The sequence below is a fragment of the Lithobates pipiens genome, unplaced genomic scaffold (genome assembly GCF_037356315.1).
Source record: "Lithobates pipiens isolate NorthernLeopardFrog02 unplaced genomic scaffold, aLitPip1_a1.2 Scaffold_25, whole genome shotgun sequence".
NCBI lineage: Eukaryota > Metazoa > Chordata > Amphibia > Anura > Ranidae > Lithobates > Lithobates pipiens.
In genome coordinates this window covers 39,111,661-39,127,587 of record NW_027507787.1, presented here as the reverse complement: position 1 = coordinate 39,127,587, position 15,927 = coordinate 39,111,661, and the positions used below count along the sequence as shown (strand labels likewise).

The 15,927-nt window shown below is 41.4% G+C and overlaps 1 protein-coding gene across 1 annotated transcript in view; it reads left to right on the top strand.

Moving 5' to 3' along the window:
* The first annotated feature begins 446 nt into the window (after positions 1–446).
* Positions 447–15,927, top strand: part of LOC143930215 (nucleolar RNA helicase 2-A-like) — a 35,227-nt gene continuing 19,746 nt past the window's right edge. The window contains exons 1-6 of the mRNA XM_077454284.1: positions 447–612; positions 6,755–6,886; positions 6,971–7,171; positions 9,369–9,515; positions 9,625–9,700; positions 12,624–12,802. Of these exons, the coding sequence (XP_077310410.1) occupies positions 559–612; positions 6,755–6,886; positions 6,971–7,171; positions 9,369–9,515; positions 9,625–9,700; positions 12,624–12,802 (789 nt within the window). The 5' untranslated portion in view covers positions 447–558. The remainder of the gene's footprint in view (positions 613–6,754; positions 6,887–6,970; positions 7,172–9,368; positions 9,516–9,624; positions 9,701–12,623; positions 12,803–15,927) is intronic.

Sequence of the window (15,927 nt, the reverse complement as noted above, 5' to 3'; positions counted from 1 at the left end):
TTGCTAAATTGTCTCACATGCGTTCTAAACGTGGTGCAAATTTTGTCTGCACCAGTCTTTATGGATTTCAGGGCCAGTGTATAGAAGGTCATAGAGATGCTATAGTGTAGCACGAGCACACGTGATCCAGCGACATCTACAGGCCACATATGGAATGGCACAGCCGGGCTTCTCCGTTTCATCATATTAGGAGACCCAAAATGTGTAACGGAAGTGACGTTCTGTTGCCGTCATCTTGCTACACCTCGCACTCCTTTACAGTAATGATACACTAAGAAGGGGGAAGCGGACATTTTGTTACACCCACCGAAGTTTTGCATTTTACACTTATTTTTAACAGTAAAGTGAGTTTATATATTGAAATACAGTACCTAGAACTCCGTCTGAATGTTTAATCTTAATTTTAATTGTAAACTATCGCAGCCATATCCCATCATTCGGAGTTGGAACTAGGCTGATTGACGTCACTTCCTCTTCCCTTTTCACGCTGCCTCTCGTAGCGTGGCCAGCTGTTGATCCCCAGTCTCTCGGGTGCGGAACTTTTAGAGCAGCCCATCGATGCCCGGGATACTTCTAAACGAAGAAATGGAGAGCGGAGTCGGCAAGGATAAGGTGGGAGGTGACGGTCGAGGTGTGGGGGCGCCATGTGTGACTTATAGCAGGGCACGGCCTGGAAGGGGTGGGGGAGGGGAGCAGCATGTAAACAGCGCTGTGTTGACACGTGCGATCGCTGTCCGCAGTCACAGATGGGCTGTAGATGGGGCTCCCATAATCATTAGCAATACATGGAAGAGCAATACTGGCACTTGTAGTTCTACAGGAACTTTATGTACACGGATGGCATAGTCCGATCCCCTGCTGGGAGTGATCAGTGTGTGTGGGGTCAGGGGAGTGATCAGTGTGTGTGTGTGTGTGTGTGTTCGTTCAGGGTAAAGCTGCTACATACACCCTGGCAGTAAAGATCTGAGCAGCTAGAACAACCAGTCACGGTGCTTACAGCAGTGAGAGTGCCCACCAGATCTTGGTAAGCGGTGGGGAATTTTGATTACCCCCTCAAACTCTGCCTGCAGATTATGAATTGAACTTCCAAACGAATATATAATACGGTAGTATAATAAGTCTTACCTGTTGGTACAGTGAATATCTCCTAAACGTGCACCGTTTAGGAGAATGTAACGTCAGCAGAAGCTGATGATTAGGGATGAGCTCCGGCGTGTTTGCATACGCCACATGCAGAGCCCGCCAGGAAGTTGGCCGCAGCACTAATCACAGACAGTGAGATATTGCCCGATCTGTGCAGCCGCTCATCGGGGGCAATATCTCACTGCCTGTGCGTAGCGCAGTGCTGCGCCGACTTCCTGGCGGGCTCTGCATGTGGCGTATGCAAACACGCCGGAGCTCATTCTTACTGATGTCACTGCGCACAGCTCTTTGCGTTCAAGGAGCACAGAGTCGCAATTGTGACTGCAGTTCGCATACCCGGCAGTGACGTCATCGAGGGCCGGATAGTGCGAATCCATAAAGAAGACCTAGTAAAGATGGAAGCGGAGACAGCATGTTGTTGGAGGGCTCAATTTGACGGGTACTGTGCCTGCCACAATGTGCTAGTATGCAGTGCATGCTAGCACATTTTGGTATAAACACTGTAGAGGGACCATGTAGGCCTGGTGCATGTTCCATGTGCAATTTGCATTTTTTTTTTTTTTTTTTTAAATACGTGTGTTTGATCCATTGAAGTCTCTGGAACCAAAAACACAACCTGCTGGTCTCTGGCCCTTTCCATAAAATGCACAGATGTGAATGTGACCCAGAGGAAACCATGTTAAATGGACTGCAGTGTGTTTTTGCAAAACTAAAAATGCACTAAGGCATGCATAGGTGTGAACCAGGCCTTACATTTTTTTTCCTCCTTGTTTTATAGCGACAGGGTGTAAGAACCCTGCCATTTATTCATTAGAACATGTATTTTTTATTTTGTTTATTACATTTTCCAAGTTTTATACAAAACCATATAGAATAAAAAAAGGAAAAAATTAAACGAGCCTTGATATAATAAGTCTCCCCTGTGTCTCATGAAATGGCTTGCACCAACAAAAGACATCAAAATTGCTCCATAGAGAGGACCTGTCACCAGAGTGAATTTGATTTAAATCAAGTCGATTTTAAATCATAATTTTTAAAGAGCAATTGCCATTTCTGTTCTGCAGCTTCTCCTTTTACCCGATATTGACTCCCTGACAGTCCCATTCACTTTATTGTGATGGCTGGTGATGCGGCAGTGACAAAACAAGGTGCTAACAGGCTCTGCCACGATGGATCTGAAATAATAGGTGCTCTTTAAATGCAAAGACTTATTCTTGCTGTTTTGAAGGTTTCCTATTTAGAATAAATAGTAAAATGTCGCTTTACCACCGACTCCTCAGTGTGAAAGTAGCCTTAAAGCGTGCCCCTGTCCCACCATGCTTACGTGCAAATATGCCCGCATGCATGTGTAAACGGCGATTGAACCACACATGTGAGGTATTGTTGCGAACGTCAGAGAGAAAGCAATAATTCTAGCATCTGACCTCCTGTGCAACTCTAAACTGGTAACCTGTAAAGACATTTAACCTCCCTGGCGGTATGATTATTTCTGATTTTAGTTGCTGAAAGAGGTACAATTATTTTGCATGGAAATTTGGCGTTTTATATTGTAGGCCTGCAATTCTTAGGAATAACGCTCTTAAATCTGTTCAAACCAGAGTCTAGCAGACATCCCGAGTATGATAAAATTTATAATATAATAAGTAATGATGATAAATGATAAAAATTATTCAATAATGTAATCAAATCCAAAAACACTGAAATTTGCCCATTTGCAGAATTGTCGCTGTCATTAGATTTAGTGTTTGATGACGAATTTCCCCACAAATCATTATGGCTCAATTCTGCAAGTGATTATTATCGCTGTTTTCTAGTTGGTCTAAAATCACTTTTGACATAAAGGGACATGTTTTGGTTGCTATGGGCAATCTCCAAATTCCAGGCATAAAAAACTGTATTTATAATTTTAAAAGTGCATGCAGGGCACTGGACAGACCACTAGGGACAAAGGGGTGTGTATTTTTTTTTTTTATACAGTACTGTAATCTGAATTTGGCGCCGATCTCCACTTCTGTGCGTCGTAACGTCGCAGGGAACGGAGCTCGGCGGCACTCGGACACTGTGTGGATCGAGCGGAGGAGGGCTCGCTCACACAGTGTAGACGACATCGCTGGATCCAGGGGACAAGGTAAGTAACCTCTCACTATATCCTCCCTGTATCCTGCAATGCGATCCCGAGTCTGGCTCGGGGTTACTGCTCCTGGTACTGAATTCCCAGCCTGAGCCAGACTCGGGATCACCGCTAGGGAGGTTAAATCTTCGCCTTCGTAGAATTTTAAGCACCATAGTTTGCCATTCCACAGGCAGACGCAAATTTAAAGGGTGGCATGTTGGATATCTATTTACTCGGGTTAACGTTATCTTTCGCATTATACGCGTTTTTTTTTTTGTGTATTTTTTTTCCCTCAAAACCAATTGTTTGGAAAAAACACTGCAAATTCTGTGTGACATAAAAAAAATTGCAAACCCACCATTTTATTCTATAGGGTCTCTGCTAAATAAAAATATATAATGTTTGGGGGTTCTAAGTAATTTTGTAGCAAAACAAAATGTAGATTTTTACATGTAGGAGCAAAGTGTCAGAAATGGCCCGGATGACAGGTGATTAAATCCCTAAGGCCCCTTTCACACTGAGGCGCTTTGCAGGCGCTAGAGTGCTAAAAATGGCACCTGCAAAGCACCTTCAAACAGCCGCTGCTGTATCTCCAGTGTAAAAGCCAGAGGTCTTTCACACTGGAGCGGTGCGCTTGCAGGACGCTGAAAAATGTCCTGCAAGCCGCATCTTTGGAGCGCTGTAGGAGCGGTGTATTTACCTCTCCTAAAACGCCCTTTCCCATTGAAAACAATGGGGCAGCGCTCCAAACCCTTAACCCTCTTTCGGCCGCTAGCGGGGGTTAAAACTGCCCCGTTAGCGTCCGAAAAGCGCCGCTAAAACGACGGTAAAGCGCCGCTAAATATAGCGCCGCTTTACCGCCAGCACGCCCAGCGCCTCAGTGTGAAAGTAGCCTAAATTTACTTTCCAGGTTTGTTCTTCGCTATAGTCCCTTCTAGGGCTGCAACTAACGATTATTTTCATAATCGATTAGTTGGCCGATTGTTTCGATTAATCGGTTAATAACCTTTAAAAAAAAAAAGTGTGTATAATTTAGTTACTATGTCAAGTTTTAAAAAAAGGCACTTTATTCTTAACTATCTCTATGCAGTGGTAAATATAAATAACCAACTATATGGTTGGGGAGCAAAATCTCTAATCTACTCTGAGAATAACAGACAGAAGAGATGTACTGTATATATACTATTAGAGGGTGAATCTGGGAAATATCATCAGGATCTTTTTTTTATTAAAAACAATCTCCCTTCAAAAAAAAAAAAGGAATTTTAAGAACGTTCCTTCTATTTTCTAATCATTAGTGGGGTCAAATCGATGTTCATTTTCAACCAAAGTGACGGGAAAATTTGGAAATGGAAAACTTCTTGGTCAAAGAAATTTTCAGACAGTGTATGTGGTTTTCATTCAGAAATTACATTCATTTTAAAAACAAGTGAGAATTTCAAACATTCTTTCAGCGACTGTACAAAGATTTTTTTTTCCTCTGAATATTCTTGTCTAAAAATTGATTGGTGGGGCCAGCATACACCCTTTAGTACTAGGGGTGCAGCGGATCGTCGCTGCGATCTGCGTAGTGCTCTGCAGTCTCGGCCTTAGGAAAGGCAGCAGCTTCGGCCTAGTTACAAAGCAGCAGCCATCTTGGTGCACCCGTCAGCCTTTACAACGTGATCGCTCCGTCAAATGACGGAGCGATCACTTGTAAATAAACCGGCGTCTTGATGGCGCCGGTTCCTCTCTCCCCTCTGTGTACTGATCTGTACAGTGGAGGGGAGAGATCGGATGGCAGCAGCGCTGTGGGCTGCATCTGTAGAGCCCACAGCGCTGCTCTGTGATAAGTGCTGTCACAGCCGTACTCGGCCAATAATACAGTGTGGACTATATGGTGGGGGAATTTTCACAGGTTTTTGCAAAATCAATTATTTGCTGATCTGAAAAATGATCCGATCCGTGACTCTGATCCGCGGAACGATCTGATCTGTGAGTTTTTTGATCCGTTGCACCCCTACTTGGTACACACCTATGCAGTTTGGATTTGATCTGTTTCTGCTGTGCTTTTTGCTGTGCGTTTTGATTTTTGCACACGTGATTTTGCTGCGACTTGCGTTTTTTGCATTACATGCTTCTCCATTGAAGTATAGTGAACCAAAAAAGCACCATTTTGCGTGAACGTGTCCCATAGGAAATCATGTAAATGAACTGTAGTGTTTCTGCAAAAAACACTTAGATGTGAACCAGGTCTAAGACGTTTAGTAACATAATGGGGTTAAAAAAACTAAAATTTGCCCTTTATAGTACAAGAAAAAGCAGATCACTACTGTAAGGCCCCTTTCACACTGGGGCGTTGCGGGCGTAGGCGGTAAAGCACCGATATTTTTAGCGGCGCTTTACCGTCGTTTTAGTGGCGGTCTGCGGGCGCTAGCGGGGTGGTTTTAACCCCCGCTAGCGGCCGAAAAAGGGTTAAAACCGCCCGCAAAGCACCGCTGCAGCGGCGCTTTGCCAGCGGTATTGCCGCGCTGTCCCATTGATTTCAATGGGTAGGAGCGGTTTAGGAGCAGTGAATACCCCGCTCCTTCACCGCTCCAAAGATGCGGCTAGCAAGACTTTTTTCACTGTCCTGCCAGCGCACCGCTCCAGTGTGAAAGCCCTCCGGCTTTCACACTGGAGTGAAAGGGGCCGGTTTTTTTCAGGCGCTATTTTTAGCGCTGTAACGCCTGAATACCGCCCCAGTGTGAAAGCAGCCTTAGGGATTCATTTTTTACTGTAGAACTGTGAAAGTAATATTTACAGCACCAATTATTTGCTCTTTGTACTATAAAGGGCTACTTTTTTTTTTTTTTTTTTTTTTTTTTTCTTTAAAGCGGGACTGCACTGTGGAAAAAAAATATTAAAAGCCAGCAGCTACAAATACTGCAGCTGCTCACTTTTAATAAATGGACACTCACCTGTCCCGGGGTCCAGCGAAGCCGAGGCCGATCGATCTCTCGGCTGCTGCCGCCACCATTCTAGGTGAGGGGATCAGGAAGTGAAGCGCTGCGGCTTCACTTCCCGGTTCCCTACTGCGCATGTGCAAGTCGCGCAGCGCAATAGGAATTGTCCGAGCTGTCTCTGGGACCCGTGTGTGTCCCAGCAGACAGCGTGCAGGGACAGGAAGAGGCATAGACTCCAGTGGGAGTCTATGCCCGGAAGTGGGTGTAAATACCTGTCTTTGACAGGTATCTGCACCCCCCTCCCCCCTGAAAGGTGCCAATTGTGACACCGGAGGGGGGGGAGGGTTCCGATCAGTGGAAGTTCCACTTTAGGGTGGAACCCCGCTTTAACCCAATTATGTTACTGGCCGATTTAAGAGATTATGAAAATAGTAATCGATTAATTTCATCAATTAGTTTCAGCCCTAGTCACTTTATACCACATTGCTTTTTGTAATGTTTCTACCATAAAACCTCTCAGATAACTGCTCAGCTCAGTGGTGTTTCATTGACAAAGTCTTCTATTCATTTCCAGAAACGCTCTAAAACTCCCACACCCAAGAAGAGCAAGAGGAAAATCCAAAATGGGGACACAGAAGAACTTGATTTTGAGCAAGCAACCGAACTGAACGGCTTGGTGAACGAAGATTTAAATAACAATGATCAGGTACTTGTTTAATCCTATGTATCTCAGGTATTATAAATTATTGTAAGCCTTCAGCTAAATTGTGTACATTTCTCCACATGACAGAAGACACCGAAACTGAAGAAGAAAAAGAAGAAGCTTGTGGAAAATGAGAGTTCTTTTGAAGCAGCTGAACAGTGTAGTGAGGAGCCGGACACCTCGGACACTCCAACACCAAAGAAAGTAAAAAAGAAAAAACAAAAAAAGGACCTGGAAGAATCAGAAATACAGCAAGATGAAGCTGAACCTGAGATCGATGGAGAAAAAGTAATAAATGCTTCTTCTATGCATCCATTAGTATGTGTTCTTATCTGATATCCTCTACAGCATAATGTCAGATGTTCTGTGCTGTGTCTCCTTTGAGAGTGACATTCCCACTTTAATGCTGAACTCCAGGCATATGTAACAAAAACATCAAATAATGCCATTCTTAAACCTTTAATGTGTTACATGCAAACATTTTTCAGTAGCTAAATTTGACTTGGTTTCAGGTTTTACACCTCCATACAGCAGAGCTCAGACATGGAGAGGGAAGAGAACCAGTTGGGCATGCTGGAGTGCACTTGTGCTGACCAAGAGCATAACAGGTGGAGAGAGCAAATGCATAAGATTATCATTCTGCTGCTTCTCCTTCACTGTTAAGTAACGGGTGGGGGCAAGTAGATGATCTAGATGTGCTTCTTAACCACTTCAGCCCCGGAAGAATTTACCCCCTTCCTGACCAGGCCATTTTTTGCGATATGGCACTGTGTCGCTTTAACTGTATTCAAACAAAATTGACATCCTTTTTCCGACAAATGGCTTTCTTTTGGTGGTATTTGATTACCTCTGCGTTTTATTTTTTATTTTTTTTGCACTATAAAAAAAGCGACAGTTTTGTAAAAAAACCCTATTTTGTACTTTTTTGCTGTAATAAATAGCTCCAATATTTTATTTTTTTAAGCAAATTCTTTCCTCAGTTTAGGCTGATATGTAGTATTCTACATATTTTTGGTAATAAAAAAAAAATACAAAAAGTGTATATTGGTTTGTGCAAAAGTTAGTCCCCTGAACCCCCCCGGAGACTGTGACGACATGGCGGACACATCGGACACTTTTGACACATTTTTGGGTCCATTGACAATTATACAGCGATCAGTGCTATAAAAATGTGCTGAATACTGTATAAATGTCACTGACAGGAAAGGGTTAACTGTTACCTATGTGTGTGTTCTAACTGTGGGGGATGGGGCTTACTATAGAAGAGGAGATATCATGGTTCCCAGCTATCACACTTAAAGGGACTGACGTATAGCTGCGACAGTTCGTGGATCGTGCCGACCTGCCGCAGTATGATGTCGGCAAGTGGTTAAAGGATAAGTTAAATGTTTGCAAATGCCCTTATCTTCTAAGTACAGCAAAGTCAGATTCTCAGCCTGGTTGTGCTGTCTCCCAGGGCTCTGCAAATATCTCAAGTTGATAGAAAACAAATCTTTTAACAGGTAAAATAACTATAGGTTGTATAGATGAGGGGCGTTCAGTAGAGGGGTGGAGCCAGGAGCTCCGATGGGGGACCTGAGAAGAAGCTAATCTGAGCTGCTCTTTGGAAAACCGTTCTACTTACCTGCTCTGTGAAATGATTTTGCACAGAGCAGCCTGGATCCTCTTCTTCTCGGATCCCTCTTCGGTGCTCCTGGCCCCTCCCTCCTGCTGAGTACTCCCACCTGCAAGCAGCTTGCTATGGGGGCACCCAAGCTTCATGTCCATTCAGACGGAGCTGTGGCCCAGCCTTGTCCCCTTGTCTTGATTGGCTAACTGACTTTGATCGACAGCAGCGGGAGCCAATGACACCACTGCTGTGTCCCAGCCAATCGGGATGGAGAGTCAGATGCCAAACGTGGTAACCAGCATTTAGCAGCGTTTTGTTTATAGGCGTCTTGTTTTTGGCCATTTAAAAAAGTGTGTGTGTGTGGGGGGGGGGGGGGGGGGTGTTTTCTTCCTGCAGCCTGTAAACTCCCCAGCATGTTGTCCTATGTGTCCATGCACACAGACTTTTATCAGCGTTTTTTGGCAGGGGTGTTTTCTGGCAGGAAAAGAAAAACAGAACTAGTGGGTCTTAGAGCGTTTTTACAGCTGAAAAACTCCTTTTAACTCGGATAAAAGGCTATTCTGCGTTAATTGGAGTTTTGGAGCCATAAGCTTTTTTTTTTTATTTTATTTTTTTTCTCTCTCTAAATATGCTGAAGAACACTGCTGCAAAACTCATTGTGAAGCTTACGCTACTGGCGTTTTTTTAAACTACCAATATCCATGAGGCCTAAAACCTTCAAGCCGATTGGTTACTATGCACAGCTGCACCAGTTTGAGTAAATCTCCCCCAATGTCTGCCGCCTTAGGTAGGGATTGTTTGCAGGCGTGTCACTGAGAAGCGTATAATTTTAAAATCATAATTCAATCTGTTTTTTTTTTTTTTTTTCTGTATTAGAGTGGCCAAAAAACAAAAAAAAAGAAAAGTTCAAAGAAAGTAAAGGAAAATGTTGACAGTGAAGACAGCGACGTTCCTGTAGCTAAGAAACGAAAGATTGAGCCTGAAATAAATGGGCTGAATGAGGAATCTAAAACAGAGGAAGAGGTATATTAAATATTCCACAACACGTTGAAGAGTGGTATATACCATTTAGTAGAACTAAAAATTAATGCAAGCTGTTTTTTTTTTGTTTTTGTTTTTTTATATCTTGCAGGAAATTAACTTGGAGAAAATTGAGGGTGATTTTTCTAAATTTCCAATTTGCCAAGAAACTGTTGCTAATTTAAAAGGTAAAATTTTTTATTTTTGTGATTTTTTTACGATTTCTAAACACCATTTACTCTTCTTACAGTGCAGTACGTATAGTCTATCCTGAAGTCCAGCCACCATCTAAGTTCTGTGACCAACGAGAATTTATTTTCATCCAAGCCATTCTGGCCTAAGAATTAGACAGGATTCACACCTTTTGCATTTTTACATTGTTGGCTTTCTGTTGAGATTGTAACCTCACCGCTGTTCCTCCTTACCTCAGTCAGAACATTTTGCATTCCTTTAGGAAATTGCAGCCCCATCTCTGAAAGGCAGCAGTGCTGAGCAAGTCACCCCCCTATGCAGAAGGGCAGCTGCTCAGCATAGCACCTGGAAGACTGCATCATCACTGTAGTAGTTCAGGCTACTACATTGATTTACAGCTTCCACAGAGGATGAATGGGTATCATATTTGCATATGCTGACAAGCTGGCTCAATGTAAGTATGCAAAAATATCATCTCTGGAGCTCATCTTTGGATGTGACTAATACAGAGGCTGCTACTGTCCATTTTTCTGAGAATATTGTTTGCCTAAGTTTTATCTTGATCCACATTCTTCAATACTTTTGAACTGATTTACCAAAGGACTTGAGAATCTTCACACACTTGTGTAAAAATTCAATCTAGTTATCCAAACGTGTATGTGAAATAAGGTAACCAGGATTGTCAATGACATTACATTTTCATTGTGTGAAGGTTCTCAACACCTTTGGACACTTAACCTCTTTGAGTCACTGCAAGAAAGTAAGCGTACAGCTCCCCATAATCTGCACTTTTTGTTAGGGCAGGGAATCAAAAGTACCCAATCTTAAGGGTCAAAGACAACCTTTTTTTTGTGATCGGCAATGGTAAACTAATTTTTTCTTTTAAATGTAAATTGCCACTTTTTATGTGCTCTATATTGTGAGACTTTTAGAAACTTTATATATCTCCTCCTCCCCCCTTTTTTATTTTTTATTTTTTTATTTTATTTTTTCTATAGAAATACTAATTTAATGTTCCTATCCCCTGCAGGATGACAGCCAAGCCCAGCAAAGAGGATACGCTTGTCTGCCCAGTACTCCCCACCCCCCCCTCCCCACCCCCTGACCTTCCTTTCTCTCTAGCTTTCAGACTTGAGTTCAGTCTGTTTGATAACACTGAGCTGATCCATTTAATCAGTGTTTATTTTAGCTCATGACCTAGAGCTGCACGATTAATCGTTAAAGGATTGAGATTCTACCCCTCTCACGATCTTAAAACTGCATTTTCCCGATTCGGTTCAGAGAGTTCTCTGACAGCTGTCAAAAAAAAACAACAACAAAAAAAAACAGTCTGCCAAGCTTATCACAACATCATGGTGTAGGGCTGTAGGTGGAGATAAAGAGAAACATTGTAACACTTTCTTTTAAGATCAAAGGTGAGGTCAGTTTAAACACTTAGGCACACGGACGTTTTTACAGCCACTTTTTTGAGCTTTTTTTGCAGCTTAAAAACGGCTGTCCATGTTAGTCTATGGCTTCATGCCCACCTAGGCGTTTTTGAGCTGCAAATGGCATAGGCGTTTTTAAGCTGTAAAAAAAACCCAGGACCAGTGCGTTCCGTGGCGTGTAGCTAGAGCTGTAAAAACGCGAATCGCGGGAAAACGCGCATAAACGTGCAACATATTTTCTTTGTTTTCTGAGTGCTATAGCCAAGAGATGTGTTTCTTAAAAAAACGCTAAAAAACGCGCAAAAACGCCAATGCAAAACGCCGTAAAAATCACGGTTTTAACAACGATTTTTCCAGGCATCGGAGCTAGCTTTGCAGCCAGTTTTTTTAAAACGTCCGTGTGCATGAGCACTAAAAGGCAAAACCTTTTTGTGCCATTTCTCTCTCAAAATGGCAGTTGTTGCAGTATTTTGCACTGTATTTGCGCAGCAGGCTTTCAAATGCTATTTCTTTGGGAAAAAAATATGCTTTAATGAATTTAAAAAAAGCTGTAAAGTTAGTCCAATTTTTTTTTGCCCAGAATCATGCAGCTCTATGACCTTGGTATTAGTATGCTGTCAGGGGAAGGGATTTTCACATCCACGTTTGAGTATATTCTTGCTCTGCACAGATCAGTCAGTGTAACAGCAGACATGTATGTTTTCTACTGTTTATCTGTCTTGCAAAGTCCAGTTAAAGTGCTCATAACACTTAAAAATATTTAATTACTCGTATACCATTTCTAGGTCTAATTATTTCATAAAGCTGAGAATATATGTTAATAATGCTTTTGTGTTGCACATCTGACCATATAGAAGCTGTAAGGACAACATATTTTGTTTTCTTAGTGGCTGTAAAGGCTGAAGTGTGTGTGTGTGTTTTTTTTTTTTTTTTTTTTTTTGTGTTTTAATACTTAAGCCTGATCGTGATCCAGCAATTTGCACAAGAGGGGCTGTTCGTGGTTTCTCCCTCCTTTTTGTTTGAGAGCCCTGCTGCTGTCAATCAGAGACAGCGAGAAGGGGTTGAGCCCTTTTCTGTGTGTCTTTCTATGGGGGCACTCTTTTGGGGTGGGGAGTGAAGCAGGAGCCTTTAAATGCTGCTCTAAAACAGGGACACATTGGATAATAGAGCAAAATTCAGAGGCTAAATAAAAAAAGAATACGCATACCCACTCCTCTTCTTGGGTCTGCTCTGAGCAAAACTATTTAACAGAGCTGGTAAGTATGACATGTATGTTATTTTAAAGAGAAGATTTTGAGCCTTTTACTAACCCTTTAATCCTCCAGATGGCCAAAGGAACAGCTATCACAGCCTTTTTGTTATCGCTGATACTAATAATAAAGTGAGAATGTTGTCCCTATCTTCCTACAATAAAAGCAAAAATCCTGATGTTTGGGGTGATTTAGTAAGTTTCTTAATTCTAATGTTAGCATTTTATTTTTTTTGTTTCAAGCCAAAGGAGTCGCTTACCTGTTCCCCATACAAACGAAAACCTTCCACACTGCCTACAGTGGGAAAGATGTTGTTGTCCAAGCTCGTACTGGCACAGGAAAAACCTTCTCATTTGCCATTCCTTTAATTGAGAAGCTAATCCAAGATAAAGCGCCACTGGCACAAGGACGCCCACCAAGGGTATGAAATTTGCAATGATTTTTTTTTCATAGTAGTAGAGAAATGTTTTCCCTGTGGAATGTTGTGTGGGTATTATTTTGTTTTACAAATAACAAGGTGCTTTTTTGAGAAGAGTAAGGGCAATTTACACGCTATACATTTCTTGTGACAATAGAAGATACAGGTTCATCAGAATTGATTAACAGGATTCATAAGCATATTGTCTTGCAACACACACTGGTACAACGTAGGTACTGATTGGATGAATATATGAGCACAGTATATTTTAACGAATATAACTGTTATTGCAAAGACACTTGAGCTCGATAGATTGCAAGAGGGAATAAGGAGAGAGCCGGTAGAAACTAACATAATAGGAGTATAAATGACATTACAGGTATCAATCGGGTATCTCATTACAGGTAGCAGCACTACTTAGCCAAGTATCCCAAATTTTTCTGTATTTGTTTGGGCAGCCTCTGTGGACATAGATTTCCTTTTTGTATGGGAGAACCTTGTTGATTGCAGCTATCCAATACCGGATTGACGGGGTATAGCCTGGAGCCACTTTCTCAATATTAGTATCTGGCAATGAAGAGCGATTCCTGAAGGAATATTTCGTGAAATATATCTGAGTCTGGATCTGGGAATATCCCCAGTATACATTGTTTGGGGCATAGGGGATCCCATTTCGTCATGGATAACCTTCACAATATGAGTCCAATAGTGCCCTGTGGAATGTTTTTAAAAGGACAAATCTTGATTATTGGGGTTTGGATGGTAAGTTTTATATTCTATACTCTCACTGTTTGGAGACTTAACACTAAAAAGATATTCCTTGGGTGTAGTATAATTGGGTTATATTGTAGGAAAATGTATTTCTGCTTGGCTACTATTGCATCCTCAACCCCAACACTTTCACCCAGTTCTCCTATGAATCATTCAGATGTTCATTAGCAAACTTCAGACGGGCCTGTACACGTGCTTTCCTGAGCAGGGGGATCTTATGGTCCCAGCTGTCTTGAGATCATTGACAAGATTCTCCTGTGTAGTTCTGGGCTGATTCCTCAGCGTTCACATTATCATTGAAACTCCATGAGGTGAGATCTTGCATGGATCCCCAGACCGAGGGAGATTGACAGTTATTTTGTGTTTCTTCCATTTGTGAATAATTGCTCCAACTGTTGTCACCCTCTCACCAAGCTGCTTGGCGATGGTCTGGTAACCCATTCCAGCCTTGTGTAGGTCTACAATCTTGTGCCTGACATCCTTGGACAGCTCTTTGGTCTTGGCCATGGTGGAGAGATTGGAATCTGATTGCTTCTGTGGACAGGTGTCTTTTTATACAGGTAACAAGCTGAGTTTAGGAGCACTCCCTTTAAAAGTGCTTCTAATCTCAGCTCATTTCCTGTATAGAAGACACCTGGGAGCCATAAATCTTGTTGATAGGGGATTAAATTACTTCACTCATTTAAAATGCAAATCAATTAGAGATGTATAGAGATATATACATATATAATTATTTTTTTTTTTTCTGTTTCTCACTGTTAACCACTTGACCACTGGGCACTTAATAACCAGACCAATTTTCAGCTTTCGGTGCTCTCACATTTTGAATGACAATTCAAACTCAGTCATGCAACACTGGACCTATATGAAATTTTTGTCCTTTTTTTTTTTTTTTCACACAAATGGAGCTTTCTTTTGGTGGTATTTAATCACCGCTCGGTTTTTTTATTTTTTGTGCTATAAAAGAAAAAATACAGAAAATTCTGTAAAAAAAAAAAAAAAAAAAAATGAATTTTTCTTTGTTTCTGTTATAAAATTTAGCAGATTAGTAATTTTTTCTTCATAAATTTTGGCCAAAATTTATACTACTACATATCTTTGGTAAAAATAAGTACAAATTGGTGGGTATTTGGTCTTTGTGAAAGTTAGTCCAAAAGCTATGGTGCCAATATCTGAAAATTGATCACACCTGAAGTACTGACGGCCTATTTCAATTCTTGAGACCCTAACATGCCAAAAAAGTACAAATACCCCCAAAATGACCCCTTTTTGGAAAGAAGACATTCCAAGGTCTTTAGTAAGAGGCATGAGTTTTTTGAAGTTGTCATTTTTTCCCACAATTCTTTGCAAAATCTATTTTTTTTTTTTTTTTTTTTCCACAAAATTGTCATATCAGTTTATTTCTCACACACAGCATATGCATACCACAAATTACACCCCAAAACACATTCTGCTATTACTCCCGAGTACGGGGATACCACATGTGTGAGACTTTTACACAGTGTGGCCACATACAGAGGCCCAACATGCAGGGAGCGCCATCAGGCGTTCTGGAGCACCCAGGACAATTCTGACATTTCTCTCCTACATGTAAAAATCATCATTTATTTGCTAGAAAATTACATAGAATCCCAAAACATTATATATGTTTTTTTAGCAAACACCCTGGAGAATACAATGGTGGTTGTTGCAACTTTTTATCTCGCACGGTATTTGCGCAGCAATTTTTCGAATGCTTTTTTTTTGGAAAAAAAAGTTGTGCTTTAAAAAAAAAAAAAAACACAGTAAAGTTAGCTCAATTTTTGTGAAAGATGAAGCTACGCTGAGTAAATAGATACCTAACATGTCACCCTTCAAAATTGCACACGCTCGTGGAATGGCGCCAAACGTCGCTACTTAAAAATCCCCATAGGCGACGATTAATTTTTTTTTACTGGTTATGTTTTGAGTTACAGAGGAGGTCTAGGGCTAGAATTATTGCTCTCACTCTAACGTTCGCAGCGATACCTCACATGTGTGGTTTGAACACCGTTTTCATATGTGGGTGGGACGTGCGTATGCGTTCGCTTCTGCAGGCGAGCACATGGGGACAGGGGCGCTTTTAAAAAAAAATTTTTTTTTTTTTATTGTTCATTTTACTTTATTTTAGTTTGACATTTTTTTTCCCCCAAAAATAAATTTTTTGATTTACTTTTATTCCTATTACATGGAATGTAAACATCCCTTGTAATAGGAATATGGCATGGCAGGTCCTCTTTACAGTGAGATGTGGGGTCAATAAGACCCCGCATCTCACCTCTAAGCTGGGAAGCCTGAAAAAAAAAAAGATTCTGGCTTTGATCGTATTGGCGAGTCGG